This window comes from Mesitornis unicolor, unplaced genomic scaffold (genome assembly GCF_000695765.1).
Source record: "Mesitornis unicolor isolate BGI_N332 unplaced genomic scaffold, ASM69576v1 scaffold31393, whole genome shotgun sequence".
In the NCBI taxonomy this organism is placed as follows: Eukaryota; Metazoa; Chordata; class Aves; order Mesitornithiformes; family Mesitornithidae; genus Mesitornis; species Mesitornis unicolor.
This window is the reverse complement of record NW_010174521.1, coordinates 14,493-37,527: the sequence shown is the minus strand read 5'-3', so window position 1 is coordinate 37,527 and position 23,035 is coordinate 14,493. Positions and strand designations below refer to the sequence as shown.

Sequence of the window (23,035 nt, the reverse complement as noted above, 5' to 3'; positions counted from 1 at the left end):
TAGAAACCAGGATGTAAAACAAAACTCCTAAAAATACTGTCAGAGGCTAAGAGCAACCTTAATTTAGATTAGTCACTAGGGAATGCAATTTTTCATTAGATCTGAATTTTAGAGCACATATTTAGAACATCACTGGCCAGTATACCTATTGAAGAAATTTCAGTCTGTTTTTTTTTTACTTGGCTGTAATTTATTTCAAAGCTTTTGCATGTTTTGTTCCCCTCTCTCCTCACCTTTTTTTCTTCCTTTAAGGATTTTAATAATAAAAATAATGTATAGCAGATAAACTCATTTAAGTTTAAAAGGCTGGAAAAATTTGCACTAGTTGAGTTATGATTTCGTATTTTCATTTTGTATAGTAGGTGAAAGAGCAATTGACATTCAAAGTATTAATTTAAATATTCTGAAGTGTACATTGTCATAGGAAAAAAATGTATATTATTTTTGGGATGCACATGATCTTCAACATTTAAACCTCTGTCTTCAGTTACGTAGACTGACATGGCTGGATGATTTTTGTTGTTTGGCACATACACAAAATCACTCTTTTAGGTATAGGTTAAGTCTTTTTGGAAGATTTTTTGAAGATTCCTTGAGTTACATCTTAATGTATTCCAATTTGTTTAATGTACACTGAGATACTCGGGTAAAACTATAATATAAAATACTCACTCATTTCCATTAAATGTAGATTTGAAGGCTGAACATGAGGGCTTCAAGACTTTTTCCTTTCATTCAGCACAAGCAACCATTATTATTTTGAGTAATTGTAAATATCTGGTGTTACACAGATGTCCAGAGTCTACTCCTTAATCTAACCTTTGACCCAAACAGGATGTTTTTTCAGGAGAAAGAATCATTTGTGTGAGAAGTATACCTGTTTGTTCAAACTGAAATGCCATGGTCTAGGCTGATTAAAAAGTAAATTAATATTGATACAAATATCCACATGTACTGAACTCTAAAGAGTAGAGAAGTAAAACTGAGAAGTAGAATTAATAAATATATTGTATGCTGAAAATTCCAGTTGCCTTCACAAAAGTTATGATTTTAGGGAATAAAATTAACAATAACTGTCAAAATAAAAGTCTTTTCTCTGTGAACTTAAGACTATGAAAGACAGTCTTGAAAAGATATTTTAAAATGTGTTATTGCATTTCTGAGGAGTATGGTACTTCTAGTTAAACGAGTTAGGAAGGATAAATTATGCTGAGTGTCTGCTTTGTTAATATTCAAGCACTTCACTGTTCCTGAGTCTGTGGATGTTAAGAATAGTGAAATATCTTCCACCTAGCATGTTTTCAGGAAAACTTTGTTGTTCCTACATACAAAATTAATAATTCATTTTTACCTGTTCAATAACAGTAAATATTTTTGTACCTTAATTTTGCTGAAGCATAATAGTTGTGTACAATACTGTTTATAAAGAATTGGATCCTGTCTTGAAGGTACTCATTGGAAAAGCCTTTGTGTAAGCCTTTGAAGAATACTATAAATTTCATCTTTGTAGTTGATGCATATTTAAAACTTATTAATTGAACTTGCCCTGGGAAAATAAGGATTCTATTTTATGACAGATTTAGAAATAATTATATTAATCTGGCTCAAATGAGTTCTGGTTCTAAAAGTAAAGCATCTGCAACCAGGCAATTTGGAAAAGTTTTCAATTTCTGTATAATACCTTTTTTCACACTTGGATTTTTTTTTTTCTAGCCTGTCACTGTAATGGTTATCTTAAAGCATATTTGAAAGCTTAGAGTTAAATAATGTTCTTTTTTAAAAAAAGCTGGTATCGCTTTAAATTGTTCATTTAAAGTTTAATCTTGTCTATGAAGTGATATAATCTTACCTATGATTTGAAGGAATGAAGATTTTTTTTACTTCTTTTTTATTTGTTTTCTGAAATAATTTATCTCTCTGTTTTTACATATACCTAGAACTCCATTTAATTAATTTATGTATTAGTATTACCACTTATCATTGTAGATTTAATTATTTTAGTTAGGACTCTTTAGTGAACATCTTGTTTTTAGTGTCACATGTAAAAAGCAAGGAAGTTAATAATTTTGAAGTTTAAACTGAAAGTTAAAAATTACATTTCTTTGTTACAGCAGAATACAGTACAATCCACAGTCCATCAACACCCATTAAAGATTCTGATTCAGATAGATTGCGTCGTAGTTCAGATGGGAAATCACGTGGACGTGGCAGAAGAAACAATAATCCTTCACCTCCACCTGACTCTGATCTAGAGGTACATTACATTAGATGTCTTTGACCTGTTGTAGACTCTATTTCTATTACTGTTTTGCAGAGAGAAGTATTATTTACACATAAAATGTAAAGTGGCATTGGGCATCCCTTTCTTTTTGTTCTAACAGTTTTTTTTGTAGAAGATAGAATTTTCTTCATGAAGAAGTTTCTTTAGAAGAGCACCTACTTCCTCTGAAAAATAATAGATGTTTTGTTTTCCTTTTGATTTAAAAAAAAAGCAAGCTTTTCCCAAGTGAAAGAAAGGTTTGCATTTGGACAGGAGACACTTCTAGCACAATAGTGTGTTTTGTTTTCTCAAGCTATGTTCACACTCCCCTCAGTGGCCCATGCTTGGTGTTGAGAACACATCTCCACTGACATACCACAGCTATGAGTGTCCACGTTGCATTACTTTTCCTTTCCAAAAGCTTAGCCCATTTGTCATCATGGGAAAAAAAATCTCACCAGGATTTAAAATACATGTATTTGAACACTTTATTTTTCACTAAAATATCATTTTGTGTGTGGTCAGAGGACAAATTTGCAACACATTATTTTCCATTGGCTGTAAGCAAGAGAATTATTTACTGATGCCATAAATTCTTACACATGCAACATCTAACTTCATAATTTTCATACTTCAGGTGCCTAAAATCCATTAAAAAATGAACATAGATTAAGGGGATTTAAGTATGTAGCAGCAATTTAGCTGTATTTTGCTTTTAGAGATAATTTCCAAGTGCAGTTATATGAACTTTGTTTTGTAAGACTTGCAGAAATACAGAATTCAAACCCAGAAGATTTAATTTTCAGAGGCTTCTCTCAATTTATTTCAGTTTCTATCTTACATCTGGCTTTAAAATAATACATTGTACATCTCATTTTCTCTGTGTATTTGACAGTAACTATAATTTTATTCGAATAGAATAATTTTATATAATAGCAATTGTAATAAGAAGAAGCTAACAGATTGTATTACCCTATTCTGGAAAAAACTTGTTAGTTCTGAAAATAAATGGCAAGGAAACTATGGTTTTAGTATATAACCATTTCAATACAATTTTCTCATTTATGAGATTTTCTCATCACTTACTGATTCAAATTTTAACTTTCCATTTCAAGTATCAGCTTCACAGAGAAACACATTGATTTGATTCTCTTTTTACAGAGAGTATTCATTTGGGATTTGGATGAGACAATCATCATTTTCCATTCCTTGCTTACAGGGTCCTATGCCAACAGATATGGAAGGGTAAGTGTCAAGAAACTGATGGAAATTTTCAGTAGTATTTGCTATTTTATAGTTGATGCACAAGGAAGATGAGAACAGTAGTTGATTTTCCAGAGATAAAGTGGTACTGGTGTTTCAAGACATAAAAAAATGAAGGAGTAAAGCTGTTTCACATGTCCTTTCTTTGCACTTTCTCAGCTTTTATATTCAATAAATAAATAAATAGCACTGGGAGTAATACTTTGACCATTTAAGATTTGGTTTGTAGATACAGAATGTCTGAAACCTGTTGATATCATCAAAATCCTCAGAGGTTTAGTTCCCCTCAGAGAGTGAAGAACTTCGAGGAGTGATTGCTAAAGTAACATGTTAGTTCTGAGCAATTGGCAGTAGACTGCTCTGTATTGAGAAGGCAAGAGGAAGAATACTTTTGGACACAGAGAGATTAGTCTAAATTTTTTCTCTTAACTTTTTTTTAATCTACGTATTGACTGATGTTTTTGGAAGTCTGCTTATGAGTCAAATCTTTCTATTATGCACAGTCTATAAATCATAACTGAACTGATGAATATGTCTACAGACTGTGAGTTTCCTCAGTAATTCTCAGAAGAGAAACACAGACTTAGGTGAATAAGAGCAGTTTATGAATGGAATGCCCTAGTGAGATTATACTTTGTTTTTCCAGGATTGTGTTTGAGAACTGATGTCTCAGCTTGTGCTAAAATCTGTAGTGCCATTTCATGTTCACCTCATGTGCGGTATGACTAGAACGTGGTTCTTTGGTAACCTTAAACATTTCTTCATATAAAGAACAACCAGATAGTTTTTTCTGGTTTCATGTAATTACTCTGTCTTCATGAAAAGCTTATATTTATCACTAAAGGGTTTTACCCTGTGCACAGTTAAGTGAAAGGGAAAGCAACTACTGATTAAGTCCATGCCGGGGTCAGGTTCTGAATTCCTCACAGCAGCTTTTTGCAGTATAAAAATCTAAACCAGTACTTTGCAACCTTTCTTGCTTGTTCAGGTGTGGTGTATTTTTGGAAGTGTTTGCTGCAATAGCAGCTTATGTTTGAGGAGTATAATTAGTTCTTTTCATTATGTGTCAGAAAAGCATGTTAATTCTGCAGCCTTGGTTTTCTACGTGTTAATAGTTTCTATTGAGTAAAAAGACACTAGAACTTTAAATGTTTTGACAATTGTTGTATGGATACATGTAGGCAGTAGCATTATAGAGTATTGAACATTTTCAAAAAGTTGTTTTTTATTTCTCATCCTTCTATGAAGATATGACAAACTCTCTCCAAAAACAGCTTTTGCATTGCACCCTAAAATTGCCAAACGTCACAGTTTAGTTCAGCTCAAAATGGGAAAAACAAATCACAGCGCTCACAAAAAAAACTTGGTGCCAACAGAATCTCACCACTTGCTTTTGGGCAGCAGAGCAGGGCTGGAAAAGCCTAATTAGTCATTGCCATAGAAGTAGTTGTGCAAGCATGTTTTTTCCATTTGTTACTAGTTCCTCGTAGTGCTTTCATTAATTGGGGCCTGAACATAAACACCTTTCTTACTGGGTGCTTGAGGTTGAGGAGAGTGGCTGGGATTAAGCTGCTAAGAGATATAAATATGTATGCTGCAAGGAGATGGCTGACCAATTACAGCTCCTCCATCACTGCTGGCACTGTTTACTTGAGATGTAGCTTTTGCCCGGCTGGCTCTGCTTGCAAGGCACGTGGCAGAATATTTCTGCATTGCTAAATGACAACCGGTCGTTGATGCTAAGAAGGATGATGGCACTAGTGCTTATGCTGTGGATAAATACCCCTTTTTGGTGAGGGGGTGTACATCTTTGGCTCTCATGCAGTCATGAAAGTGGGCTATTCTTGCTTTGCTTTTGTCAAATTTCATTCATATCACAATTTTTCTTGGCTTATTGACAGCTTGAGGCAACAGCTACTAATTTCCATAGACTTTAGAGGAAGATAGTGTCAAACGTTCAAAGCAAACAGGCAAAAACATGTATCTGTCATATGAGAATCATAGAGTTTATTTGCAGCAATGGGAGGTGCACATTTTTTTAAGGAGTGTTTCCTAAGGATTTCTGGCTTTTAAAATGAGAAATACAGATCACAAGAAGAAAAAAAATTGTTGAGGGGAATTCTTATTCTTTTCACCTAACATCACGTTCTCTCATGTTTTTGCACTGTGGTGAGGGCTAGAAATACCCTTTTAAAAATTAAATCTAAGCTGCTCACATAATCATTAAAATACAAAAGGTGGACCTTCAAACAGGCAAAAATATCCTAGGGCATTTAGGTCTTTTCATAATGCCTGAGTGAGTTTCATGGTGAATGGTTATGAATGATGAGCAGCCTTGCTGCTGAAGGGATTGATTTTCTTTTCCTTATTCTCTACCTCATACCTCATAACTTCTTGCTTGTGCTACCCTTTTCTGTATATTCTTACTTCCTCATCTGTTTTTATCACCTGCTCTCCTTTTGCCGCTATTGTGCTCTGATTTCTCCCCACTTTTGTCCTTCAACTTTGTTGGAACAAAATAATACCCTTCTTTTTCACTTTGCATAGTCATGGTATGTTTTTATTTAAGGGTGATTTGAATTTTGTGAATTTAATGGAAATGTATGAAAGTAGTGTAGGAGTATGATTTGTACTTCTGGAAGAGAAGAAAAAGAAACAAAACAAAACATTTCCATTTGCTTTTGGCATTTTTTTTTTAGTATGTACAGAGAGAGATCTATTGATCAAATATCAAGTTATCAGTTACTTTAATTGACATTAGGGCTTCTAACACCTCAAAACTTATATTTTGAGCCAGATGTCAACTGGTTAAGTTTTGGAATTTGGAAAAAGTTGAAGCCCTTCTTTAATACTTTAGAGCAGGTGGAAGTATGTCTCAGTATTGGCCCTAGAGTACTGTGGTCTTTATGTACATTTCCATTCTCCGTGAAAGCATTTCTGTTTGAAGGCTTTAAAAGAATTTTCCTTTAAATTCTAAGATATTTTAATGTGGTTTAATACATTTTAGAGATTGAGAAAAACAAAGCCTGTTTTCACTTAACCCTTCATTTGTGACCTGTAGACTTAAGTGGAAAATAAGCCTTGTACCCAAAGTGAACTTTCCTGTTTTTCAGCTTCTTGTTTCTCCACAAAACAAAGAAATCAAGTGGGTAGAATTTAGAAATGACATACAGACAATGTTTTGGCTCCAATAGTAGTATTCAAAACAAGAGGCCTGCTTAAGCAGTTTGACATTGGTATTTCTTTTCTTTAGCTAAACTGTACCTCCCTCAGAGATTTGTACCTGATTTTGATCGTACCTGAAAAGACACTCCTCCTGAACCTGCAAATCCCAAGCAACAAGAACAGATTGTTAGCTTTCCTCCTCGTTATGTGACACCTCACAGTAATTAGTTAGCAATTAGTGGCTTAAAATTGCAAAAGAAGGTTTGGTATGGAGTTATTTAAAAAAAAAACAAAACACAAAACCCCAAAAAACAACAAACCTTTATTCTAGCCTTGTATTTTTTAAAAGTTTTCAGCTCCCACTCTAATGTCTGACATCAGAGTTTAATCTACTGCAGTGCCTTAAACCAAGGCTCTTGTGTGTTTTGCTAGAGCAGTTGTGAGACTGTGACTACACAGATATTTAAAACCCTAATGCAGATAAGGCGTCTGCTTTTGTAGAGTATCCAGAACTGCAACTCAACACAGTTTTTTTGCTGAGTGGAAATTTCTATAGAAAAGAAATGTGTTTAATCAAGGAATTAAGGTTTCTTTGAAAAGCAACCTGCTTTGTTTCTTCTCTTAGCTTTTATGGTATTTAATCTGACATTTTCAGTAGGTGCCAATGATTTTCTTATTTGTTTTTCTCCTAATTAAATTAACCTAATAAATTGCATTATTTTAATATTACTGTAGAGAAATCCCCATTCTGTTTTGCCTGCCATTTAAAAATACCTTGGAGTGAAATATTTCAAAGATTTACAAAAAAAACAGTTTTTCAGACTGAGAATAGTGATACAAAGTTTAAAAAAAGTCTTTAATTTAAGTCATGCACACTTTGAAATTGAAAATACATATTTGCCAGCATTTGTTTAAAGTTAACCATACAGGTTCATAACCAACATCATGTTCTGTCTGCCAATTTATTCTGCTTTTCAAAAGGATGTTCCCATTTATAGATGGAAGCTCAGAATGGGATTAGTTCTACGCTGTTACATTAGTAGCAGAAAATCAAGATGTAGCTAGTGATCTTCATTTGCATCTTAGACACTTAATCTATCTGCCTCCTTTGAATAACTGGAGTAGTGAGTTCTGTGGGACTATGCCTCACCTCAGGCACAACAGAAATCCTTGTCTTATTTAATAAAAAAAGGCTAATGAGCTATGAAGAACGGTGGGGTGGTCACTGGGCACAATTTGGAATGTCAGAGGAAAAGTAGCCTCAGGCCTAGCTAGAGAGAGAAGATCACCTGCTTCCCACCTCACATGCCCGCAAAAGTAAGGAAAAGGAAGATATAAGGCTACGAATAAAGCAGTATTAAAACAGAGACAGAATACTTTTGATCATATTTTAAAGTCTTTCCATTTGAATTAAGAAGCCAAATATTCTGGTTTTTTGGCAGTGCCACTTTAAATAGAAGGCTTATTTTTAGGGGCAGAGATCATCAAGATAGCATAATACAATTTTTCTTTCCCATTTATAAGGGCTGTTTTTTTGATACTGGAAAACTTATTTACTCTTAACGTATGTTAGAGTAATAGATGTTTTGTCTGTTCTATGTAGCTTTGTTTCTAAATGCTTCTTTCCAAAATTCTTTTTCTGGTTAGTTTTACTTAGGTTTTGGCATTTCTAGAAGACAAACAAGCTTCCAAATCAGCATTCTTTTCCAGCTCTTTGCTACTGACACATTTTGCCTGTTAACCAGTAGTTACAGAAAAATGTTTGTAAGTTCAGAGATCATGTTAAAACACCTATTAATTTGATTGAGAGGTGGAAAAAGAAACTAGAGACTGCATCTCTTAGTTTTTAACTTGCAGTTGTCATCGGGTTTAGAATATTAACTTATTTTAAGTAAAATATGGGTTGTCACTTCTGCAGTTCTATTTAAAATATAATTCCTAACAAACTAACATTGTTAACAGAGGGTGTCATGAGACAATATAACATGTTCTTTCAAACTCATGCTTCTGTGTGCTTGGATGTACTTGGCATTATAAATTAGAAACTCTATATCAAATGTACGTATTAGGCTTTCTTTTCAATTTTTCAGATTGAAAATATATAAAACACAAAAAAATCAAAACAAGACAAACATCTGTAATGCATTTGGTAACCACAATGCTGAACATGCTTTTTGAGTTTATTAGCTCAGTAAGGAATAAGTTGTTATGGTAATTTCTGTAGAGAAGTTAAAGTGTGTTATGTATTAATAACAAACAATAGATTTGTTCACTCTGCATGGGTGGGCCAGACTGAGAGCATAATTAAAGCATGGTTTTGTGGAGAATCAAGGAGTGGTTTTAACAATAATTGCCATTTGCAAATAAAATGTTAATGGTGATTTGCTTTTAAGTCACTAGGTATTCCCAGGACCTAATCCTTTCACTTGTGACCAGTGAGAGTTTATTTTGAGCAACAATAGCATTATCATGCCCCTGGTTGACCATAAAACTTATGAACAGTTGTAAAATCTGGAGAGGTTTTAGGTTAAATGAATTTGCCCTTTCTGTGTGGAGGACAGAGAGCCTATGCCAGGGATGCACGAGGGTGACCACAGAGGTCTTGCTGCAGAATCATGATATCATTCGAGTTAATATCATATTTTTGAGTGTTACTGGTAAATATTATAGTGCAGGATTAGAGAGTTGCTGAAGTTAAACTGAACATATGGATGTGGCATTTAATACATTGAATAATCTCTGTTGAACAGCAGTTCCTCCAGTTTGTGTTTTACTATATATGTTGGGCATGGTATTGATGGTGTACTCACTTAATTTCTTCTTTAAGGATCCACCCACGTCTGTGTCTCTTGGACTCCGAATGGAAGAGATGATTTTCAATTTAGCAGACACACACTTATTCTTTAACGATTTAGAAGTAAGTATTCATTCTTTGAAAACACGTAGAGGTGATTTAATGTTTGTCTCTTTTTATGTGTTATTAGATGGTTTGACAATTATTTTGGATTTCACAGTTTTAATATGGAAATATTTAGAAAATACCTGTGTAATTTAATCATTAGGATGTAGCTAAATGTCTGCACTTGCATTCAAAGGTTACAATAGTTTAAATGGTAGGGTTTTGTCCTCACAGTTCTTTGTCTTTATGACCTCAGCAGACAAGTTTGAGAAGTGAATACACCAAAAGTGTCTATAAAATTAGAATTCAATAGTCTGCACAGGCCATTAAATATTAAACTTCAGCTTCTATAAACAGTTAATGCCTGGGTACAGATTTCTCACTTTACAGCCCACTGTGGGCAAGTTTTACCTTAAACTTGAGGAGAGCCATTGATGTTGTTTTCACTGTCCATCTCCATGGCCTGTTTCTGGGGGTCTTCTGCTTCCCTGGTGGCAGGTACGATTTGTTACAGGCCTCTCCACCACGGTGTGCGGTGAGGAGCTGGTGTCGGCGTGCCAAGGGCTTTTTCAGCCTGTGTAGGCTCTGGTTTGGTGACACTTGTGAGATTGTTCTAAATCTATCCAAACTGCTGAAAGAGACTGTCACCATAATGCCTGGCTGCTTCACCTTAGAAGGGAAAAAAGCAATTTCTGATCGTATTTTAATAACACAAAAACATGAAAACAGTCAGATTTCTTTCCCATCATAATGAAGACAGCTGTTTATTTAAAATCCAACTGTTAAGCAAGCTTGTGGTGGGGCTGCCAACACACATTAATCATCAAGTTGTTGTTTTGCTAGATTTTAGAATAGTGTGTTATTCCAGACAGGCAAAAGAATCTAAAAGATTCAAATGCAACTTTTGCTGATCAAAGTTAATTGGCAGCAATTGGCCTTTAAATATTTCCTGATGTTTCCCTTTTCAAAATCAAGCAAAATACACCTTATTTAATAGATGAGCCAAAATCATTTGAAAAATGCCAGTGTGTGATAGACCTCAAATGTGGTTTGTCCAACATCTGTCCTATATTTCGATTTCTTTTCATCTAAAAAGAAACCATTCACAGATGATTTGGCATCTTAGAATGTAATGAAATTATTTAAATGGGGGTTGGTTTTTTTTTCCTTCCTTTCCTTAGTGGAGTATTTACTTTTTTATACTTACAATAAGATAGATTATTTCTTTAAATTTTAAGCTAATGTTTTCTTTCATTAAGGTAGCTATATGTAAAGATATGATTGTTTTGGATATAAGAAACACCATTAATTGTATGTGTAGGACTGATTTTTCTGATTTGTAGAAAAGTATAACAATGCTAGTTATTTTCCAGATCTGTTTCTGATTTCTGGTCATGTTTAATTTTATCCAGAGCAGAAAGAGAAAGTACTACTGTATCTTACCAGTATATTCAATAAAGTTTGCTGTGTTTTCATTTGCTGTGCGTAGCCAGATATTTAGTAGACTTGTAGCTGCTACTTCTTGCATGTTTGTTAGCATCACTGACTTCAATGAAAGTTAATCAACCCCATCTTTGGAGTAGTAGATTATCTCCTGCTAATTGGCATGTTATCACCTTAACTGTACAACATAGCATTTTATTCACTGAAGAACTTTGAAGCTGTGGATGAAAAAAATGCTAATCCAGGTGGTTCACAGAACTACAGGAGCTCACTGGATGAGCTTGGTTCTTTGCATTTCTCCCATAACAAGCCAGTTTATCATGTGTCCCCAGACTCAAGTGTAATAGTCTGCATCTATACCCCAGTCGGTCTTCTTCATACACAGAGGCACTTAGAAATCAGCAGTTGTGTCCATGTCCTTGTACATGAGGTCTAAGTCCTTATTTCTGAGGAACATGAGCTCTGAGCTGAAAGATCATGGCCTGTCCAAGGGAGAGAAAAGCATGTTCAGTGGTGCAGAGGAGTAGATTTGTGCTTGTGGATTGCCATGGAGTCTTCAGAGAAGCAGGCAGAGAGGGGGGATAAGAGAGCCCATACTTTGTGGGAATGAATGTGGTCCTTCCCTTTGTGGGAAGGAGATCTGGCCACAGACTGAGGCTTTCAGTTCACCAGAAAATTCAGGTTGTTTGAAACATGTTGCAGACATGTGGTGTTTTTTAACGATTGTGTCCTCCTGGAGATGCAGTTTGTCACTCTCGTGAGTGTCACTATTATTAGCAGGGCCTGCTGGGTTCCCAAGGCCTGAGACTTTGGAACAGATTCCTTGCATCTATCTCAGAAACTCGAGAGTCCTCGCTTGGTGGCTTGGAAGTTCAGTCTGCCTTACAGCTTGACAGACTTCCATGAAAACTGGGGGCAATTTGGCTTGGCTGTGCCTCAGGCTTAAAGCATCTGTTCTTGCTGATGAAGGACAGAGCCTGGAAGATCAGGTAGTGACCCTGCTCAGATCTAAGCTTTCCAATCCCTGTGCACAAACATCTGGGCTGTTAGGAATCAAGGCGTTTGTAGGCAGCTCTGCCAGCAAGCTGCAGGGTTTGGGCATTTTTGCCTAGAAATAGTATGAAGACGGGCAAAGCTGGATTTGGAACATGTCTAACCCACAGTGTAGACATGTCTTTGAGTCTAGGCATAATTCAAAGTCGGAACCTGAAAGTTGATGCTCACTAGCTCACCCAGACTCAGAGGGAACCCTTCCTGCCATATAGAGAGGCTGGGTTTACGGGCAGGCAATCATCTGTCATAACTTTGGCCTAAGATGCACATTTTTCCAGATACCACAAGTTAATGTTTTTTAATAAAAATCTTCTTTTCATCCGATACATTCCAGAAAGTACTAATCAGAACAGCTCTCTTTGTCAGCCAAGTTAGGGGGAAAGTATTTTGTCTTCTTATTAACCGCTGAAGTCTGGTTTAACATTTTGAATGCAAAGGGCAGAGTTGCAGCAGTGATCTCCAAAGCACTGCTTGATTTGTGTATGACCTAACTGGCTTTTCAAAGCTGAACCTACAGATTTAATTATGTTATTGGGTTAAATTCTAAATTTCAGCAGCTGTTTTTTAGTCTGTATAAAGTGAATCAATGCAAATGTATATCAGTTGCAAACTAGTTTATCCGTTGCAAATTAGTTTATCCATTCTCATTTAGTAAGGGATACAGCCAGGTCTTATTTCCTATATGTTACTCTTTATGTAATGATGATGATGATAATAATAACAATAACAACAACAACAACAATAATCATCATAATCATTATTATTATTTTAATTGGCAGTTTTCAAACTCAGTGAAGATATTCAGTCAGATCTCACTGTCTAGCTCCGAGGTCAGTAATCTGTTTATGAATGTGTGAGCTGCACTTAGATTTACAGTTAGTTGCTTCACCCTTAATTTGTGCTAGTCCTTAGTTTATTGCTTTGGGAAAAAGTAAGAGAGATCGCTTATTTCCTTCACTTTGCACAGATTTATTTTGAGTAATTAATTCCAAATTGATATAATAGCAATAATTTCAGTTCTTGAAGGAACATTTCTTAAATGGCATGTTAAGGGGGTATGACAAGTTTTTTAACATACTGGAAGAAAAACATTAATGTTTATTAATGTATCATTTGATCTAAGTACCATAATAAAGAATGATTTCTTACATTAATAGTAATTTCATGATTAAATGATATGTTAGGTCAAAAAGTAGAAAATAATGCAGTGTTCTCAAAATTTAGGTTCCAAAATCTGTATTTGGGCTTCAAAATAGGTAATTTAGATTTTCAGTACTGGACATTTTCATTTAAATATCTCATACTCTGCTCTGTAGTAGAATTTTAATTGCGTGCAGGAGGGTATAAATACATTGATGTAGTGCTCTCAAGAGAACCAGAGTTATCTCATCACAAAAGAATGTGTGATTTTACATGCTGATTATGTTGTGATAGGGATAATAAGATATAATATTTTAATGGTATGTATAATAGTATGGAGCAATTACACATATTATGTGGATGTATGCTCCAGTGTTTTAGGTAAATTAGCAACTTGAGGATAGGACTGAAACGTAACATCTAACTATATACATCATTAAAGATTGTATATATTTACATAGTTATACTGACCCTCTTAAAATATTGGTTTATTCATTTCTTTAGCATATCAGTGCACATTATAACTAGGTATGTTAAAGGAAAAATTGCTGGTAGTGAGTGATAATGAAAATCTTATTTTAAAAAGCTAGTTCAATGCTTTGCAAACTCTAGTCCAAAATGGTACCACCTCATTAGGTCTATTCCTTTAGAGTTATTTACCAAAGCTGGAAATGTCACTTATGGAGCCTTTTAAAACAAAACTTACCTAACACTTTTTATGAATAAGATACTTGGTTTCTTTGTCTGTGTTAAATTCTATTGAAGTAATAAAAATCAAATTAATTTGTAGTTTTCTTTTTTTTTATTTAGGCTTTTTATTTCTGCTTGTTCATTTCAGGTTTTTGGCATGTCCTTTTGTAGGATTCAAAATAAGGCTTTTTATATTATGAAACTAAAAAAAAAATTAATCATTTTGACACCTCCAAGAAATGCAATAATGCAAAAGGGCACAGTAATGATGGTTAGCATTCAGTTTTCTTCCATCAGTGAAGGATATATAATGCACACTCATGGCTCCACAATTCAGTTTTGTTTGTGGAATCTCTGTATACAAAGTGATGATATGTGTATTTATGTCATTTATGTCATATGTGTATTTTAGTCATTTATGATGAATCATAGAACAGTTTGGGTTGGAAGGGACCTTTTAAATATCTGGTCCAACGCCCCCTGCGATGAGCAGGAACATCTTCAACTAGATCAGGTTGCTCTGAGCCCCATCCAGCCTGACTCTGAATGGCAGCATGGTATGAGTTTTTCAGCTACGTTAGTTGATGTATTTCTCTTAAGGTTAAAAGAGGAGGGAATGCTATTAGATATTTCTGTAAAGTAGTTAACTTTTGTTCTTTGGGAAAAAAAAGAAAAGAAGTTCTAATGGTTAAGAATGCTGGCCTTGATTAATTTCTACTCAGTTTCTTGCTTAAAATCTGCCTGGATGTATATTGATGTGTTCCTGATGGAAATTCAGAGTGTAGTCTCTTCTGTGTGTCAAAAAGAGCTACATAACTGCTTTATGATTACAAATATGGCATTACTTCAGATTAATGAATGTTTAAGGCATTGCGTTAGCATATTACTGTGCACGGACCCCTCGGGAAAGCTGCCTGCCTTAGAGTTGCATGATTTCTATAAGGTGCAGCTCTGTCTGTAACCAGGGCTGTCTGGAGCAGCAGCCCGGGCAGGCGGGTGCCACAGTCCTCACTTCCCACACCCAACTACCAGGCAGCACCTTTGCTCCTCTGTCTTGGCCACTAGCAGGAACGACTGCTCCTCCCATGCCGAGGAGCGGCACAAGAGCAGCCATCTGTGTTGCTTTAACTCTCCTGCCTCTCCACACATAAAGTTAGATGAATACAGAAGCATTTCACAGATCCTACACTTTACACAGATGGGAACATACCCGGCTCTCATGAAGCATTGAGATACTGACTTGCATAGATGCATCTTTTCAGACTTTAAAGCAAAGAATAAACAGCATTTATATTGCTGCATTCATGCTCTGTGTTTGCCCTGTAAACCTCCTCTTTCCACCCATATGGCAATAAATCTTTCCATGTAGTCCGTAACTGCTAGCTTAGATTTACTCAGATCTAGAAGTTGATAGGGAGACATTTTGTATGAAAACTGCTTTTTGTGGATTGTTTCCTCCCTAATTTACTATGTGAATGTGCCTGATTTCCTTGTTTGTAGCTCCCAGTCATTGGACTATCTGTATTTATCAACACTACCTCTCCCTTTGCAAGCTCAAGGCTGTGTGGAGAGCAGCTTTTCTGCTTGAAATGCTACTGGGATGTCTGACACCCAGTGGTACGCAGAGGTCTTCTGTTCCTGAAAGAAGTGAAAAGGACCTCTAAGGCCCATGTTGCAATGCAGACTTTCGTGGCAGTGATAGCTTCTGTACTACCACAGGGCACTGAAGAGATTCTTCCAAGAAGAGGTGCTCCAAGGAGATTGTGGTGAGAGCTCAGGCCTAAGAAAGGCCATAACTAGAACCCAGCACAGCAGCCATGAAGACTGATCATGGAGCAAAACTTCTCCAAAGGCCTCCTCTTTGGCCTTTGCCTTCAATTCTTCCAGGTGAAACTAGGCTGCTTCCCTGCTGCTGGAAGGAAATGCACCATATAAATCACTTCTGGGCCTCAAGGAGACCTTTTCTTCATGACAGGGCGATATATTCTTCTTTTCATCAACCTGAGAATTTTCGCCTTTGTAGGTCTTGGTAACACCGCAGGAGACTAAGTGACTTTCCTCCCAGGTCCTTCGGTGACCATGCATGCTGCTACATCCTCAGCGTACCATGCAGTGTTCTGAATGCCTTTGAAGCAATACAGTCAGATGTTCTGTTTCTTTAATCTGAAGGAGAAAGGGAAACTATTTCCCCTCAGACCTTGATAGTTTAATATGCCACAGATTCAGGCTGGTAACTTTTAGCACAGTAGCACTCTGAAGCATGATTTGGGATCATGGGCATTATGATAATACACATTATTGAATAATAACATTCAGCAGACTTATTGTGTGCAGGTTGCTGCACATCTCAAAGAACCATGACCACTGTAGGGTAAAATGCTCCTCTTTCTGAAAGCATTTTAGCACATCTGGTCCTAGAGTCAAGTAATCTAACAAGTGAACTACTTGGATGCAAGCCAGCCCTTAAGTGCAGGCTTTGAGCAAGCTCCAGAGCAACTGGAAGAGCAAGTTGGCCACTATTAAGAGTGTGGAAGTCCATCATTTATTCTCTCATACCTTGTGGAAATGTAGAGCCACCTTTGAGCAGGCATGACAGGTACAGTGCTGTCTATATTTAAACTTAACTAAGTTGTATGGAGGTCTACAGTCAGTGATGGTAGTTCAGGGAGCCGCAGAGTCAGACCAAGGAGGTGAAGAAGAAGGATTGTGAAAACAGTCACCCAAGAGAAAAGCTTGCTCAACTTCTCTGCACAGAAAAGATCAGATCAAGACCATTTTGTGACTGAGGCCATGCTCCAAGCTCTAAACATTTACAGGGTAAGCCTTTGCTGGCATGATGTACTAATCACTTGTCTGATGCCTGTATTTTACATAAATATTTGTATAGAATGAAGTGACATGACTGTGCTTTAGTCTCCTCATCTGCATATAAGGATGATGATGGTGATAAGGATGGTATCTACAAGTACAAGGTTGATAATTCTGTCATGAAGTAGTCAAGAGGGAAAAGAGACAGCTGAATGGGGGTTGTAGTAGTTAGTCTTGAGTACAGTTGTAGTTGGCTTTCTAACAATGCTTTAGCTTGGTCTCTTTAATGTCTCACTCCTCAGGAACATCCTTTTCATGAATGCTTTCTCTGCTGCCACAATTAGAAAACGCGTGTATTCAAAAAATGTCTTTTTAAAAAAGGACAAAAAAACTATTGCAAATAGTAATCCAACAAAACTTGCCAGTTTTCCATTGTATTTATTTTTTTCTATTGTTTGTGTGTTTTTAAAATTATTTGTGTAAGTTATAATTGTTCCAGTTTGAGTCATTCATACATTTGAAGTAAATTTCATTTTTTAAAACCACAGGTTAATAAACACCCTAACGTTTAGAGCAGAAGGGCATCAGTCGTCATTAATCTTTGCAGTATTTCAGGTGTCTGTATTTGTGAGCTAGTAACCAGTATGAACGCCATGTAGCCTACTGTTTGGTACCAGGACCTCTGTTTGGGATGCCTACATTTTGCTGTAGTAAAAATGAGCAAAAGAGTAGGCAGGCATACTTTGTGAATAAATTTATTGACATGCAAATCACATAGTACAGTAAAGAACATTTCATAGAATCAGAGAATGGTTTGTGTTGGAAGGGATCTTGAAAGATCATCCAGTTCCAAACCCCCTGCCATGGTCAGCAGTATTTTTCACTAGATCCCATTGTTCAAAACCCTGTCTAACCTGACTTCAAATACTTCCAATGGTGATGCATACATGACTTCTCTGGATAACCTGTTTCAGTGTCTCACTACCCTCATAGTAAAGAATTTCTTCCTTGTGTCTAAACTAAATCTACCCTCTTTCAGATTAAAACTGTTATCCCTTACCCTTTGTCCTTTCACTACAGACCTTGGTAAAAAGTCTGTCCCCATCTATCTTATAAGCCCCCTTTATGTATTGTAATGCCTCAATAAGGCTTTCCCAGAGCCTTCTTTTCTCCAAGCTGAACAACCCCAACTCTCTCAGCCTTTTTTCATAGAAGAGGTATTCCAGCCCTCTGATCATTTTCCTGTCCTTTCTCTGGACCTGTTCCAACAGATCCATGTCTCTCTTGTGCTGGGGACCCCTGAACTGGATGAAGTGCTCCAGGTGGGATCTCCAGGTCGGAGTAGAGAGGTGGAATCACCTCCCTCAACCTGCTGCCCACGACTCTTGAGGTGGCCCTGGCAGGATACGATTGGCTTTCTGGGCAGCAAGCACACTTTGCTGGCTCATGTCCAGCTTTTCATCCACCAATACCGCCAAGTCCTTCTCTGCAGGGCTGCTCTCAATGCCATCATCTTCCAGTCTGTTGATACAGGCAATTGTCCCAACCCAGGTGCAGGACCTTGCACTTGGCTTCATTGTACCTCATGAGGTTCATATTGGCCCACTCCTCAAGCCTGTCAGGGTCCCTCTGGATGGGACCCTATTTGTAAGTGGCATATGATCTAGTGAAAAAAGGTTTGCGATAGACAGCAAGTTAACTTTTAGTGGTATTATACCCATCTCCAAGATGGTACCCTAAAGTAGTTTCTATTAGATGAAAAAAGCTATTTTTTGACTACATACTCTCCCAAATGCGCATTCAAAAGTCTTCCTTCCAGTGAATGAATTGAAGATCTTTCCTGTTCCCAGGAAAAAAAAAGCCAAATGCTGACATGCTTTTAATAGTAACAATTGTACCTGCCATTACAGCTAGGTTCTGCAGAGCCTGGAATACCAGGTTTAAGGATCGGCGAGTACAGGATATAGTGTATGGAAGGGTGGTGGTAAGGTACCTAGAAATTCATGTAATATCTGCATCAAAGTAGTATATAGACAGAATCTGTTACTGGAATCATATTTCTACCCCAGATATGACAATTTTTATTGCAACAGAAACTTCTTGTCCTGCAGTGGCAGACACTGAAGGGTAACATAAAAATTGCTATATAATGAATGACGAGAGACAGCACTTTGAAAATTCTCTTATAACCAGTAACGAAACCATATAGTTGTTCTAAAAGTATGTCTAAGGCTTGGTGGAAATTAAGAGATGCAAAACTCATTGTAAGAAATTTGACAGACTGAGAAGTCTGCAGTCTATTTTCATGCTTTTGCTGACAATCCATTAGCAGATTTCAAAATGCTGGCTTGTGTTATATTGCTGACACACATAAATACTTGTCCTTAATGAATTTTCACTTTTGAGGTGTTGCAAAATTGCTGATAGGTGCCACAGAGCTCTTCTGCCAATGCAGATCATGCCATAATGACAGATGTGATACACTACTCAATGGTTCAGCATGTTAGATCCAAAATTAGGTAATGACGTGATTCATCCTGAAGGCCTCTTAGTGCCAGACTTGTCATTGCAGTTTTGAATAGGCTCTTTTTATTATTTAAATGATCACAGAAGTCTGAAATAATAGAATAGTGATTCCAAATGAGTGAGTAAACAGTTGATACTAATGATAAAGGCAGTTAATGTTGCTGTCAATTAATGTATTGCTTTCCATTTCTTCTTGCAAAGAGAAGCTTCTCTTTGGCTTTTTGTATGTCATGAAGCTGATATGAACAAAATGTTTTTTACATTTTCTTTAAATATTATGAATACCAGTGAACAAAAGCCTATCTACTACTGCAGATGTAAATACTGTATTTATGACTCATTCATTACACATTCATAAGTTTCCTAAGTTATTAGTTTATTACCCAAAAATCTCAAAAGTTTCACAAATTCAAATAGCATTCCTGAGCAGTAGATTTTGTGTTTTGGTCTCTGATTAAGCTGACAGGTGTGTAAAATCTCATGCAGCCAGTCAAGTCCCTGGTGTAGCTGCAAATGCTGAATAGTGCAAGTTACTCCAGCTAAGATCAACATTAATTTACACTCAAATGCCTTTCCCAGCCCACCCTTTCTGTTCATGTAATGCAATTATTTTGTGCTGATTCCATCCCTTTGAAGCAAACCATTTTTTTTCCTCACTGCACTCTTCCAGTGCAAACCCAGAAGATGAATGGAAGAGAAACATAATAGTCACCTTTAAAAAGAGTTTCCCTTCTTGTTGATTTGGGTACAATCTTAAACCACAAACCACATATTTGCATTATTTAGTGGTTTTTCTAGTGGATTAGTCTCTGAAAATTATGCACTTTTTATGTTAGGAATGCTAGGTGAAACTAAGTGTCATGCCTACATGCATTTTGCAGGATGAGAGCACATTAGCCAATCCTCACATAAGTACAAATATTTAAAATCACAGCATAAGCATCTTAGCAGTATGCGTGGTAGGCCGTTTCTATCAACCTCTTCAGCCTAGGTTTAATTTTAAAATGAATTTACAAGTTGTCTGATATCTTGAGAGCCATCATGCAGTTTATACTGGTGTGGTTATGTGTGACTGCTATGATTGTAGTTTAAATTTTAAGAAAATACACACACACATATACTTTAAAGAGGTCTGTTTGTGCTGTGTTTTTTTGTAGGAATTATATAAGAATGTTGCTCCAGGGAGAAAAATTAAGAAGTGTCTTTCATTCATTTTCTTTTAAAAGCACAAAAGTAGTGCTTGAAGTTGGTTCCCAAAATGTTTGAGTTTCACAGTCTCAGGAGATTTCTACTGTTTCAGTGTGGTTACAATAAGGCCTCTATCTGAATTTCATCCAGTTCAATGGTCTAATGAAACTTTAAAGAAAGGGGGAGGGGATTCTTCTCTTTACTCGTTGCAGTATCACTTTTTATTTTTCTGTGTTTTAAAGTAAAATCTGAGTGCTGTTAATTGCATTTTAAAAATTTGTCTTTAGATACAGTCAAGAAGCTAGGAGACTGTAGTAGACTGAAGTGGTCTTAACATGTGCTGTTAAAGCATGAGGACTTAATGAGGATTAAAATAAATGTATATGAAAAGCCTAACAAAAGAAACAATGAGGTACTGAAGGAATGGAGTATTTGGTTTGTTGAGTTTTTTCCCCCCAAGATCATTGTCCAGTCGGAACAGGGCAGTCCAGACACTTTCTGAACGTTACCTGCAGGGCTGTGTCCAGCTGGGAAATGAGAGTTCTCACATCTCCACTGACAGCAGAGTACAGACTGCTGACATGAGTACCGAGCTCACCTGAAATATTACTGCCATGCGAAAGATCAGCTGTATCTAAGCAAATTATCTTTTCTGAAATGTAGAAAATAATTTCACTCAGTAGAAGGATCTCCTCTTTTTCTTCTGGATATTTTCCTAACTCGCATTGTGAATGTCAAGTATGGATACACAGGAGAATAACTCCTTCCCTAACATTGGTAGGAGAGAGGGGAAGCCAGTTGTAGCAGCAGTTGTAACTCAAGTAAGAGGTTTTCTAAGAATTTTCTCAGACTGAAAAGTTTAAAAATACCACTCAAATGTTTATTGAAACAAAATGTGGATATTTTTCCTAAAGGTGTGTTTAGAAATCCAAAAGTCCCATTATGGTCTTGGTCAAATGGATAAAGCATAAATCAAGGCATAATTACTTACAAATAAGAGTTGACGAACAGAGTGAAATAGACAGTGAAAACATACACCAACTTTTTTTGTTCCATCACTTTAATAAATTCAGACAGAAATTTGAATACAAGCAACCTCTGACTCCCAAACTATCAAGAGGACTGACTAACAAAACTAATGTCTTTCCTGAATATAATCTCCACTAGTTTGGTGCTTAACAAGGTGAATATAATGATTAACAGAAGTGTCTTCCACAAAGGCAAACAGGTTTTTTTTGTAATTGTTCCATTATATTGTAAATTCATACATCTCTCCTTACCATAGGAAGGTAGGAAAAATAGGTGGAAAAAGTTTCATATGAGTGTAAATTTTAAGTTATAATCAAAACTACACACAAGCATATATGCTAATGTATTATTTCATGTACTGGGAAAAAATCTATAATTCTAGATAGAACATTGCATACTAAGAAAAAATCCTGAATACTGCTTGTTTGATTCTACTTCAGTCTTTTTTTTTTAGTGAAAAAAAGAACTGTGAAAAAAAAGTTCTAAAAACTTGCCAACAACAAAAATGCTTTTACTAAAGTATTACATCAGCTGTGTGGTGATACAGTTTTCATGTATAAACTTCATCTGGTCATGCAAAGGGTTAAGCTATGTGATTTCAGGATAAAAGGTTTCCTGAGTTGACTATTATTCCTATGGTCTGCCAACAAGTTTGCAATAAATGGAATGATTTTTATGGGAATGTGGCTATTCACAGCAAGACTACAGTTGGTGTCAGTATGAAAAATTCTTCTTTAGTAGATTCTCTCAGCAGGGATAACAGATCTGAAAGAAAGGCAAAAAGTGGTTACAGAGAATTCTGGCTGGTGTTGGTGACAAATTATGTTTACAGAATGATGGGGTAATCCATTGAAAAAGAAGAAATCAGAACAACAGTAAATCAGAGTCTTGCTCCTTTAGGTACTGCTGTTCCAAAACAAGTTATTTGTGATTGTATGTATCGTTTAATAGCTCCCATTTTTCTTGTCCATAAAGCAAGTGAGACTTCTAGGCTTTCAGTTGCAGAGGTTTGAAATAATACTTCAGAAATCAGTAAAATTACTGCACAGTTAAACCATTGTACTTGAGATAACATAACATACTGGTAGGTAAGAATTAAAATAATTTTAATTCACTATTATGTAAATTCATACCTACCAATATTTTATTAGAGAACTGGAAAGGAGAAACATTTTCTCTATTGATTAGATTTTAATATTATTTTATAATTATTAATTATAATAACAGTATTTATAATTTTAATTATTTCTTAGTATCACTTGTCTCTTTTTTAACTCTTTGTTTTTTGAAATAATATTATTAGAAGAAAAATGTGATGCAGAATGCAGTAATATATTAATGAATTTAGCTGGTATTAGCAGTTACTGCCTTTAGATTGGATTTGTGATAAGCTTTCAGAATGCTTAAAAGATTAAATAATTTATTAAGTTTGCAGCACTGCTGTTAGAGCTGGTATTGTCTTCCATTTGAGATTAGGAGTAAAGTTACACAGAATGTAATGATTCTACTCAAACCATAGAGCAATTTTATGGGTTTTAATTGTTCGATCATTAATAAAGTTGTTGGGGGGG

The 23,035-nt window shown here is 35.9% G+C and overlaps 1 protein-coding gene across 1 annotated transcript in view; it reads left to right on the top strand.

Moving 5' to 3' along the window:
* The window catches only part of EYA1 (EYA transcriptional coactivator and phosphatase 1), a gene marked incomplete at its 3' end in the record, with an annotated part of 80,036 nt that overhangs the window by 42,904 nt on the left and 14,097 nt on the right, over positions 1–23,035 (top strand). The window contains exons 11-13 of the mRNA XM_010181082.1: positions 2,112–2,254; positions 3,422–3,505; positions 9,516–9,605. Coding sequence (XP_010179384.1) covers positions 2,112–2,254; positions 3,422–3,505; positions 9,516–9,605 — 317 coding nt within the window. The remainder of the gene's footprint in view (positions 1–2,111; positions 2,255–3,421; positions 3,506–9,515; positions 9,606–23,035) is intronic.